The sequence below is a fragment of the Phyllostomus hastatus genome, unplaced genomic scaffold (genome assembly GCF_019186645.2).
Source record: "Phyllostomus hastatus isolate PE091 unplaced genomic scaffold, TTU_PhHast_1.1 phas_contig_17, whole genome shotgun sequence".
NCBI classification, from domain to species: Eukaryota; Metazoa; Chordata; class Mammalia; order Chiroptera; family Phyllostomidae; genus Phyllostomus; species Phyllostomus hastatus.
In genome coordinates, this window is record NW_025333664.1 from 36,280,339 (window position 1) to 36,293,137 (window position 12,799).

At 38.9% G+C, this 12,799-nt stretch overlaps 1 protein-coding gene across 5 annotated transcripts in view; it reads right to left on the reverse strand.

The window, feature by feature from the left end:
• KIF16B (kinesin family member 16B) overlaps positions 1–12,799 on the reverse strand; it is a 330,800-nt gene that overhangs the window by 142,378 nt on the left and 175,623 nt on the right. For all 5 annotated transcript variants that reach the window (XM_045833301.1, XM_045833299.1, XM_045833297.1 and 2 more), the window contains exons 13-15: positions 11,577–11,696; positions 10,450–10,501; positions 8,616–8,753 (exon numbers count right to left, since the gene is read on the reverse strand). In XM_045833301.1, coding sequence (XP_045689257.1) covers positions 8,616–8,753; positions 10,450–10,501; positions 11,577–11,696 — 310 coding nt within the window. The remainder of the gene's footprint in view (positions 1–8,615; positions 8,754–10,449; positions 10,502–11,576; positions 11,697–12,799) is intronic.

Sequence of the window (12,799 nt, forward strand, 5' to 3'; positions counted from 1 at the left end):
CTAAAATGCTTCATGAGTAAGAGCCAACATAGCTTTTGGAGTGAAAATACAGTGCTCTGTGTAATCCTGTTTCCCACTTATTATTGATTAAATGAAGTCCATACACTTGATTTTTCCTTTAGTTTTTTTTTTTCTTTAAAAAATAAAACCGTACAGATAAGTAGAAAATTCTTTTGTAGCCCTGCTGAATCAAAAACTGGTTCTTTTCCAGAGGTTAACACTACACTGAAGTGTCAACCCAAGGTCATTGTTACCAATTCAACACCAACAGGAATCCCTAATTTGGCATGCAGTGGGGGAGGGACTTTGTTCAGTGGAAGCAGTTCAACTGTGATACATTCTGGCTGTGGAATAGCACAGCTGTCAGACAGCTCAGTTGTGAAACAGCCTAGCCGTAGAACAGCTTCAGCGAGGTGGCCCAGCTGAGAAAGCTCCAGTGTTACTCTAGTGTCACAGCTCAGGTGTCACTGTTCAGCTCCACTGTTGGCTGCAGCCCATCTCCAATGTTGCAGCTCCAGCCAGGGAATGGCAATATTCAATGGAATCTGTAAGTTTGCTTCAATGAGGCACAAGTGAAGCTGCCTTATATAGAGAAGTGTTCCTGCCTCAAGCCCCTGATTGGTCTGTTCTAATGCAAATGAGATTCCAAATCTTCACTAATCGATTAGACCAAAGAGTGCCATCCTGACTGATCCAAATGGAGCTGCTGATTGGTCAGTGAAGATGTAAATAAGTATATACAGCCCTAATTGGGCAGGGCAGGTCTTTAGCCCATTGGTGAATTTATGAGCCTAAGAGCTCCTTTATATTGGTCAATTTGGACAGCAGGAGCACAATGCAGGAGGCTTGGCAGCTCAGTGCATCTTCTCCCTGAAGCACAGAGAGCAGGACAGCCCCTATCTAGCAATGACTACTATACTCGGTTTACAAGTTTGTGCCCAATTAGCCACCAGGTGTTCTTAACAGGCACTTAACATTTTCAAGGTCAATAATAAGCATGTGGCAGTCCTATTCACATTTTTTATTTTTACTACATACAGGGGGCAGGGGGCAAAAGTAGGTTTACAGTTATTTGTGTGGAAAATAATACAATAATTAATAAACAATAATACAAGAATAAACTGTGTTTCACATACTTACAACTGTAAACCTACTTTTGCCCAACCCTGTATTTTTGTTACCACACAAAAACTGTCTCATATATTTTTTGTTTTAAAAAGATGTTCAAATTCTCACTTACAATAAGGCTCAAAAATCAAGAAAGGTTAAGTTGAGAATTCTAATCTTTAATCTCTGAAGGACTGTGCATGTTTTTCTTTTGATGGAAATTTCAGCCTTAAAAGTATGTGTATTAAAAAGTCTTACGCTTCTCTCGTGTAATGCCCAGAAACACAAAGTTATCTTGCATTTCACTGGCTTAAGACTTATAAATGACATTTATACTCAGTGCATGGTGTTTTAACATTAGAACATAACATTTTTATGTCAATTTTATTAACAGGGACAGTGAGAAAGCTGTTCGGTAGCAGAGAAGAATGCCAGAGAAACTCAAGCCCATCAGATCTGCAAATCATGGCACGGTGGTAATAAAACAATTAAGAGTATCCCACAAGGAGAGAAAATTCTGCCAATTAACCTTGAATGCCAACTAGCACTACTGCTTTCTTAGGACAAGTTTTAGTTTCAATATAAAGATCAAAAATTTAGTTCCGGATATCACTAACATGAACAGTCATATTTTTTCTTTTCTTTTTTTTTAATATATTTTATTGATTATGCTATTATAGTTGTCCCATTTCCCCCTTCTCTCCCCTCCACCCTGTACCCCCTCTCCCACCCACGTTCCCCCCTTTAGTTCATGTCCATGTGTCATACTTATGAGTTCTTTAGCTTCTACATTTCCCATACTATTCTTGCCCTCCCCCTATCTATTTTAAACCTACATTCTATGCTACTTATTCTCTATACCTTTTCCCCCTCTCTCCTCCTCCCACGCCCCTGCTGCTAGCCCTCCTTGTGCCCTCCATTTCTGTGGTTCTGTTCCTGTTCTAGCTGTTTACTTAGTTTCTTTTGGTTTTGCTTTAGGTGTGGTTGTTAATAATTGTGAGTTTGCTGTCCTTTTACTATACATGTCTTTTCTTTATCTTCTTTTCTTAGATAAGTCCCTTTAGCATTTCATAAAATAAGGGCTTGGTGATGATGAACTCCTTTAACTTGACCTTATCTGAAAAGCACTTTATCTGCCCTTCCATTCTAAATGAGAGCTTTGCTGGATAGAGCAATCTGGGATGTAGGTCCTTGTCTTTCATGACTTGGAATATTTCTTTCCAGCCCCTTCTTGCCTGTAAGGTCTCTTTGGAGAAATCAGCTGACAGTCTGATGGGAACTCCTTTGTAGGTGACTGTCCCCTTATCTCTTGCTGCTTCTAGGATTCTCTCCTTCGTTTTTACCTTGGCTAATGTAATTATGATGTGCCTTGGTGTGTTTCTTCTTGGGTCCAGCTTCTTTGGGGCTCTCTGAGCTTCTTGGATTTCTTGGAAGACTGTTTCCTTTGCCAGATTGGGGAAGTTCTCCTTTATTTAATTTGTTCAAATAACTTTTCTATTTGTTGCTTTTCCCCTCCCCATTCTGGTACCCCTATAATTCAGAGGTTGGAACGTTTAAAGGTGTCCTGGATGCTCTTAAGCTTTTCCTCGTTTTTTTTGAATTCTTATTTGATCATGCTTTTCTACTTGGTTGATTCTATCTTCCTTCTGGTCCACTGTATTGTTCTGAGACTCAGATTCCTTCCTTTCACTATTGGCTCTCCTCCGTGTATCTTCCTGCATCTCTTTTATGGTAACCTGCATTCTTTCACGTACTTTGTGCCCAAAATCAACCAATTCCGTGAGCTTTCTGATCACCAGTGTTTTGAACTGTGCATCTAGATTGGCTATTTCTTGGTTGCTCAAAAGGATGAGTCCTGGGGGACTGATCTGTTCTGTTGGAAACATGTCTTATGTCTTTCCCTGTCTTTCCTTTTGGTCTGGTCGCTCTTGTTACGGTGGGGGGCGGAGCCTTAGGTGTTCACCGGGGCTGGGCACCCCAGTTGCTAGATTGTAATGTTATATGTGGGGGCAGGGGCGGGAGCGGGGACAGAAGGGAACAATGGCGGTAGTTCCGTTCTCCTGGGCTCAGACCCTTCTCTGGGATCCTGGGCTGCGAGCTCTGCCCTGGTCCACAATCGCTGCCCCACAGGGTCTGCCAGCCGCAGCTTGCACACTCAAGGATCACCGCTGCGTTCTTGCGCCCCAGATGGCTGTCGCGCCGATTTTGCGCCAAATTTTCCCCAACCTCCGCGCGCCGCCAACCCGCGCCAGCCCCACGCCCGCCTGGATTGTCGTCTCCTACCAGTCTGGATGTACGGGTCTACTTCAACTTCTTGGCTGTCCGACTTCCATTCAGATAAATCCTCTATCAGTTCTGAGTGTTATTCTATCTGTAAATTATTGTTGTTCTAATCTTGGTTGTGCGAGGAGGTATGGTGCATCCACCTATTCCTCCATCTTGCCGGAAGAACAGTCATATTTTTTCAAATGGACTTTCAATTTTGGTAAAAGTCTAGGACAAAAACCATTTAATAAAAAATACTGCATAGGAAATATATTTGTCTACCATGCCTCAATGAACAAGAGAATTCAAGACATAATCATACCTACACAAGCAGATGGCAATGAAATGATAAGCAATTTCTTTGAACTCAATAATCAATCATATTTTTTTCAGGGAGGGGGGATAGAAGAATAACCCGAATATTAAATACTAAATTGTAGGCAGTTCGCACATTAAACAATATGTGCTGTAAAAGTTCCTTTTTCAGTATGTTTGGAACTCAGTACTGATTTTCTCACAGAAACATCATTATATGTAACACTTTCCAGGCAAATCCACAAGAGATTGTGGATAACCCCTAACAGAGTAGGATGACCACTGTCAGTAATCCACTCAATTTTCTCAGCATCCAGTGGCCAGGGCTGTGGGTGGTCCAGAAGCTCCAAAGAAGCATGGCTGGAGCAAGGAAAGCACACAGAGGAAAGAGTTTGATGGCCGAAAAACAAGGCCAGGTGTACCAGCAGCCAGTGTTGAAGTTTGGGGGCTGGCTATGATTGAGGCACTGCTTATAGCAAAGAAGGCCCCCACATTAACCCCAACCATCACTCTTCCTCTACTTCCATAAGAACCCCAGACTGCAATTCCAGGTATCTGAAAAAACAATGCACAAGTCTCAGAAGTTCTAGAGTCCAATTACTGAATTTTGGGGACCCCACTTTCCCCATATGGTTTTAAATTGATAATCTTAAAAGCCCTTTGTACTTAGAAAACCTGCAACAAACATTACAATGAAAATAGGTTATTATAGAGTGAAGATTTTTTCTCCCCATTTTTGAGCAGTTAAAATATAGAGAGAGCTGTGTTCAGAATTGTGTATACATGAATAAACACAGTTGATCAAGTACATACATTAAATGTTTTCAGTTTTAGCAGAAGAAATAGATAAAAACTTAAATACAAGAAGACACATACAGAATAAAAAGAAGTCCCAAGATGAAATATGTTTTTTAAAATAAGAACAAAGTGATTATAAAACAAAATGATTCTAAAATTTTGTTGAAAAAATTAATAGGCATGAATAGCAAAAAAAGTCACTCAGATGAGAAAAAAATTAAAGCATGCTGTAACACAACAAGCCTCAAGGCTGTGTGATACTGGTACAAAAGTAGAAATACATATGGCTAGAACAAAGTGAAAAGCCAATAAGTGGAGATATACACACACACACACACACACACACACACACACACTATATGTATTTTCATTTTTGGTAATCAAATTGTTTCAAAAGGGAGGTAGGTGTAGGGTACAAACATATTATTATAATAAATGATATACCAATTTTTGGAAATTAAATTAGGTCTATACTTTATATATCAGTGAACCCCAGATGTATTAAACAATAAAACATTTCAAACTGAAATCCTGGAAAACAATTAAATCATGAATAAATAACAGAGAAAAAGAGTAAAATGCTTACTAGTTCCATGGCTGATTTTGAAATTATGAAAGAAATCCCAAAGAAAAATATAGTCAAGTAAAGCAAGTAAACAGTAGACTTAAAAAGTAACAAAATTGTATTTAAACAGAAAACATAATATTGGGAAAATAGCTACACCAAATATGAAAAAGTGGTTATAAGGAGTTATAAGGTTACATGGAACATACATTCAAATTAATCAGGGAAAAAAATACATGATTATTTCCCATAATTCTGGCAGGCAATAGTGTAACTATTCTACTTATGTGTTAAGGATGACAATAAAAACCAGCACAACCTCTTGTAAAACCCTGTAAAAATAAACACAGTTACCAAAACAAGGTTACCTCCCTGTGACCACAGGGTGAAGAAGCCAGCACAGTGATACCTACTGGACAAGAAACCATGTCTCTAATCTCTCACCATGACCCCTGCACCACCCCTACTGCCTAAAAGAACAGCAGCAGGAACCTCCACCTGAGGTCCTAAGAAAACAGACAGGTGGTCTGCTGCAATCTAGATCCAATTACATAGTTCACTGGTGGTGCCATCTGTGAAATGCGTACCCTTCAATTACCCATGTTTTCTACACTAGGGTCTGTGTGTTCCCAAGCAGGGCTGCACTGAAGATCACTACATTGTGACCTCTTGTCTGCCAGCCAATTATGGTAACTTTCTAGGTTCAGTGAAGAAAAACAGCCTCTCACTATCACTAACACTGGAACCAACTTTTCCATCCAATATGGCCAGGGCCCTTGACCTGGCTGCATAAAAAAACAGGAGATACTTCTTTGGTAATGATCACTGGATGCTCACTGTATCCTCAGTTTGGGCTGGTCACCTGCTATTGCTGACCTCTGAGCTTCCCAGCCAGCTCCAGGGCACTCACAATGTTTCCCAAGCTCAACTTACCTTGAGACTAAAAACTAAGAGTTAAAAAAAAAGATGGAAAGATCAATGGATGCGTGGATGGGTGAATGATGTGCAGGTGGGCACAAAGGTGAGCATTCCATCAGCTGCTTTTAGAATGCCTTTGATGGAATCTATGTACCTCTTATAAAAGCATGATCGTCCTGGTCCATGCTATGTGTCCTTTGTTTCTGAGATAAGTCTTTGCAACTGACTTCTGTTTATGATTTGGCTAACACCATTAAACCACATGTTTTCCAGTCCCCACCTATCAAATTCTATGTCAAAACAGGTATGTAACCATGAAAAACTGTAATTATAAATACTATATATAATATATAAAAAGAGCTTAAAATATAACATCAACTTCTTTCTTTCTCTTTTGCATGAGTCAGTCCAAAAACCATCAGGCAGGGCTGAGCAAAGTGGGCATCTGCATGAAAATGGTAGACATGCGGAGTAGGGTGAGGAAGGGTTCTGCAGTAAGAGAAGGGTAAGGGTACCCAGCATGAATGCCACAACCTGAGCAGGAAGAGGAGGGCCCCTGCATGAAGTGGGAGAAGCAGTGACAGGGTACTGGTTACATAATGGGAGTCAGGTTTGTCACTGTCAGAAAAGGGAGCTACAAATAAGAAAAAGGAAACTAGAATGAATTGTGCTATGGGTTGAAATTAGAGGTGTTGGTGTGAAATTCCTTGTTAGCAATATAGGTAGTAAGATATATTTCAATATAGCAATATAAATAAAAATATATATTTCAATATAGCAATATAAATAAAATATAGTTATGAATGTTCACACACACACACACACACTTTCCTTAATTCTTTTGACTGGCAGGACCCAGATGCAAGGATACTTCAGTAGCAATGAGCACACCAAGTGCCCAGAGTCCTTGGAGAACTTACAATTCCAAGGAAGTGTAAGATGAGCCTGGGAAGTATTCACAATGAGACAAGCCAGAAGAACAGAGAAACCAGCTTAAAAGGAACTCCCATTGGCCAATCTGGGACAATCTGAGCATCAAAATAGATGATAGAAATAAACCAAAACTTACCAAATAAAATAGCAAGCCATATGACCCTGTTGATTTAAATTAATTAATGGATAAATAAATGGCAAAAAAGAGATTTTTCTTAAAGTAAAAAGTCAACTTATTGTAAAAGTAGTTTTTAAAAAAAAATTAAAATATTGTTTCAAAATAGAGAAAATAAATGTAGAATAAAGAAAATCACCATTCAGTATCCATCAGAATAAAAATTAAATCAGATAAAAAAAATCAATGAATTCTAAAAACTATTGATGATGAAAGTATGATAACGGAATTCTTTTATCTCAAAGTATTGTACCTTCCCACTACCTTTATTAATAAAAAAGAGAGAAAAGAGTAACTTCAGGTATACAGTTCTATAATACATCATCTGTATATTGCATTGTGTGTTCACCATTCAAAGTCAAATTTCCTTCCATCACCATATATTTGACCCCCTTTACCCTTTACAAGCTCCTCCCATCCTCCTTTCCTGCTGGTAACCAACAAACTGTTGTCTGTGCTTGTAAGATTTTATTTGTTTAAATTGTTTGTTCATTTGTTGTTTTCAGTTTTATATCAAAAATGCAAAAAAGTGAGTAACTTCACAGTGAGGAAGTCTAGCAAACTCCTCTTTAGCCAAATGGTCACAGAGAGCATCATTAGTAATGGCAAGAGACACTGTGTAATGGGGCAGAAGAAAAGTACAGACAGCATCATTTCTCCAATACCCCCGTCAAAATGCATGATACTACTCTAACCATGAGACATCATCAGATAAATACTATATTTATGTAGAGGAACATTCTATAACATATCACACCTGCAGTTTTCAAAATTGTCAAAATCATAAATATCAAGGATAGAAATCAAGACTAGATTTCTTCCAGACTGAAAGAGACTAGAGGGACGTGGCAAGCAAAGGTAACACAGGATGCCGGACTGAATAGTGGACCCATAACAAACACTGTTGGGACAAAAGGTAAAGGGGAGCTGAGAATCAAATGGTAGAAATGTTTCTGCATCAGTTTCCTAATTTGGATGGTTGGATGGCAGCTATATAGAAGATGCCACTGTTTAAAGAAGACACTCACTGAAGTATTCAGGGCTGGTAGGGCAGCAGGTTAGTGATTTACTTTCACATGCTTCTGGAATTAAAAAAGTTCTTTGTACTATTCTTGCAATTTTTCAATATACTTGAAATTATTTCAAAAAGAAAAAAGGATATGATTCCAGACCCTTTATGTTATAATTTTTCATTTAAAATATAAATAAGGTAATAAAATTATTAAGAGACCATTGTGTTAAGGTTTTGCATTTGAAGGCTACTCTTTTGAAAGAAAAATCTTTCAAAGCCATATATCCTTTACAACAATAATTTCTAAAACAACTACATACATGTTTCCTGTGTAATTCAATAAGATAATGGGGATTATAAAGAAGTCCTTCAGCAAAATAAAAGAGAAAACAGCATAATGAAGCAATCTTCCCTCTTTTCATACTTAATTGGTAAATAATTCTAAGATGTACATGTTCCCCCAACAGAGCCCACTTGTTTTCTAGGAACATTACACACAAAAACACTGAAAACCAAAACCCAAATACCTTGATTTAGGTGTGTAGCCTCCATGATCTGAATACCATTCACAGAACACTGAGACCCACTCAGGGGTATCAGAGTCACCGTCCCCCCGACATTTTCAAAGATACAGTGCTCACTCTCCAAGTCAAGGCCATGAAGAACTAAGTTGAGAAAAGAAGAGAAAGAAAATTTTTTCCTTTGGTATCTAGTACAATGATTCCTATCTTTACTTATTTTTCCACATTGCATACTTTTCCTTTTCCATGTAAATATTGTGAACATTTATGTTCAGTGAGAAAACTGAATTTCAGGAGTGTGTGGCATGGGCTGACAGAACTGAAGGTACCCCTTGAATGCTACCTTAAACCATCTGAGTATCACCTCTATAAGGAAATCAGTTCTGGGATTTTCACCTCTATAAGGAAATCAGTTCTGGTTAATTTTCTTCATCTCCAGGAAAAAAATGATTGAGTACTGGTAACTTGTCTTAACTGAATACCATTAAGCCACTCTGTTTGATCCTGAATAAATTTCCATCATGAGCCAACCAAAGTTCTCAGTAAAATGGAGAGAACAAAAGGGCTCCATGGGTCAAGAATTTATGGTAACATCCATATTTACAGACCCTCTGTTACAAATACAGAAACTAAAGGTGACTCTGGCATGGCATGGATCTTGGCAGGTGCCAGGAAGTTTCTAGAAACTGTACCAGAATGAACACTGCCACAGCCTGTACCAATTCTGAGAGAACTTGACCTCACAGGCCTCTCAGAGCATGTGGCTGCTAAGATTTCCCTAATCACACATGACCATCCTGAGTTATTCTTATTTAATGAATGGCCAGGCATGGAAGTGAATGCCTTTCAAATAAACCTACACAACTTCAGGCAAAGATCTTGGCCAGCTTCTCAGGAATACAGACAAAATTTAGTTCCCACTGTTCTCCACAGACCTGCACTACTGAACTTCCCTGCTCACAGAAAACGTGTTTTTACCACTCATCATTATTGATAGCAACCTCAAAGGTTAAACACACAATTTAACATTAGAAGAAAAGGCCTAATGCCTAGTTCTACTCAAATAGTTAAACCTCATGACTTCTTAGAATTGGTTTCAGCTCTCCCAGTTTCAAAGCAAATAGTAAATACATGTAGGAATACACCAGGGTTAATATGCTAGGGTTGGTCTGATTAATAGTTTACACTTGGTGGGAAAACAAAGTTCATCACCGGCAATTCCAAAAGCAGCTGAGAAGATATGATTCTTCCCCTGCCAGTCCTCACCTTGCCACACACACTTATACACACCACCACCACTGCCACAAATTCCCTAAGTTCTGCCTTTCAAGTCTGGAGAGTCCTTACCTGCTCAGGTACAATCACTGCTTGTCTATGTGCCTCAGGAAGACTTTCTGGAAACCCAGGCAGTCGTACATGTGTATGCTGTATATGTGTGCATTCTGCTTTCCTTTATCATCTTTATGAAGATTAAGTGTCCATATCCTTCCCATTAAGGGATCTTGTATCCTTTACCTGTGTCTGTTGACATATTTTATCAATCATTGTCCCATGTGACAAGAGTAATTTAAATAAAAGGACTCTTGAAAGATGTGACAGAGTATAGAATACTTGTAGGGTGAGGGGAGAGGATTCAGAGTTTCATTTTATTCACTGAATTAAATGTTCTGTTTATTAGAGTTCCACATTATAGAAAACATATATTCATCAATATTGCATTTGAAAAGCTTCCTTTTTTTGTGATTACTTTATGTCTGTCATTCAAAAATAGTTCCTCATTAAATGATATTTAAAATCATTGGGAAATCATTGGGAAGAGGAAACTGACAAAGATTCTTACCAATATCTTGTTCTGTTGAAGCATCTTCTCTACCAACATATGTCTGACCTTCCTGAGTAGAAAAGACAAGTAACATTTATTAGTAAGGACATGAGAAGCAGACTGTTTCTCCATTTTTATTTCAGTCCAAGCAACCTGATGACCTGATGATTAATGTCTTGGGAAGACCACAGCCTCAGGACAATTAGAGTTCAGAGGCTCTGAAACAATACCGAATGTTGTCTAGAAAATGACAACAGAACTCCTGGAGCTTACTGTCCAATAATGGGTGCGCACCAATTTTTGGCATGTATCATGCACTGCCCATTTCTCCTCCAGGAGAAAGGTGTCTCTTTATGTCTAAAGATATAGTTTACGGTACCCCACAAAGCACGGTGGAATACCATTTTCTTTTTAAGCCACTGATCCGAGAGAGGATACTAAACTGAAGGTTATAGAAGCAACCACTGATGCTGATATGGAAATTCTCTTCTCTTGACATGAATCCAATAACATAGGCAGGAGACACCATTTGAAAATTAACATAAGGGCCCTGGCTGGTGTGGCTCAGCTGGTTGAAGCATTGTCCTATACACCAAAAGGTTGAAGGTTTAATCCTCAGTCAGGTCACATACCTAGGTTGTGGGTTTGCATTCCAGTCAGGGTGCACATGGGAGTAAACCAATTAATATTTCTCTGTCACAACAATGTTTCTCTTTTTCTTTCTCTCTCTTTCTCCCCCTCTCTTCCCCTTCTTCTCTCTTTAAAATCAATAAGCATATTAAAATATCTTTTTACATTAACATGAGGGCCCAGGAAACTCTATGTACAGCCAATCCAAGTACTTGTGACTTTTCTTCCTTAGCTGGTCTGTCTTTTTGTTCCTTATCCCCCTCTTACTGATTCTACAAATTAGGAGGTAAAGTAAATGGACTTTCATTTGGCTTTAGAATTCCATGAAAATGGGAACCTCTAATACCAGAGAATCACAATGTACTGTGAAAACCCCCACTGAGCTCCAGGACTCCTTGCATATTCCTTAATGCAACAGCTGTGTTCATTGACACAAAGGATTATAATCAACTTTGCTAGTGTCTAAAGGGAAAACTGAGGACAAAATTAGAATGCTCCACACAGGTAGTGTTTACCTTCAAGTGATATAAAATAATTCCAGTACTCAGAAGGTCATCATCAATGCCAATCAAATGAGGCAGTTCAGAATCCAAAACAACACCAATCCCTTCTTTCCTAAGGGCTAGGGTTTGTTCCTGAAATCAGGAATGAAAGAAAAGGAAAAGATTACTTTGAAGAAAGAGAGCATCATATTTGGTGTTCTTTTGTTTTTTAAATACTCTCTAGAGTGTAAAAATTATTCATTTCTCATCAAAAACACTGTGAGAAAAATGGACCTTAAATTTTATATTGAAATCCTGGCATACAGTAAGTAAAGTGAATCTGAAACATATAAAACTTCAACTAAAATGAATTAAATTTATTGTCTGATTTATATAACCTCTTTGAAACCAAGCTGAAACCTTGCCTTTCTTAGGTTCTATAACCACCTGACTACAAAGGAATCTTCCTCCCTCTTCAAAACCTTTATTTCTCTTAATATATAGATGTCTCCTGATTTGCTGGCTCTTCTCTCCAGTTACAATGGACAAACTGTGCGTGTTCCTAAGATGACTATTGTTCTGTGCATTAGTTCCTCCTGTACCACAGCTACTTGTCCCTCTGTCTCCTGTATCATCTTCTATCTATGGATCGCACAAATCTGCTTTAGATTTCCCGCCGACCACTATCACCACCACTTCCCTTGGCCCAGTATCTCCTTCCAGCTATCACAAATTTCTCTCTGACCCTTTAGTGAAAAGCACCTCCGGAGAGTTTCCTACACTTATGATTCTCCAATTCCTCCCCTCCTGCTTTCTCTTGAACCCACTCCATGGAGACTTTACCTGCAATCTGTAAGCTGACTGATTCTCAAATCTAAATCCTGACACAGACCTCAGTCTCTCTCTCTCTCCTCCCCCTGCATCATTCTCTCTCTCTCTCTCTCTCTCTCTCTCTCTCTCTCTCTCACACACACACACACACACACACACACACACAACCCTCTGCCTATCTCAACATGTCTGTGAGGGCAGCAAACAGGAAGCTCAATCTTAACACACTGAAAAACCAACCCTTGTTTCCTCCTGCCTCCCAAACCTGTACATTATCCCTTCTCAGTGAATGCCAACCTTCCTTACAGTTACTAGGACCCAAAACCATAACTGTACTTTCTTTCTCTAAACCCTACATACTTAGTATTGACTCCACCATCAAAACACTCCCCTCATCTGATAGCATCAAGCCACCTGTGCCACAC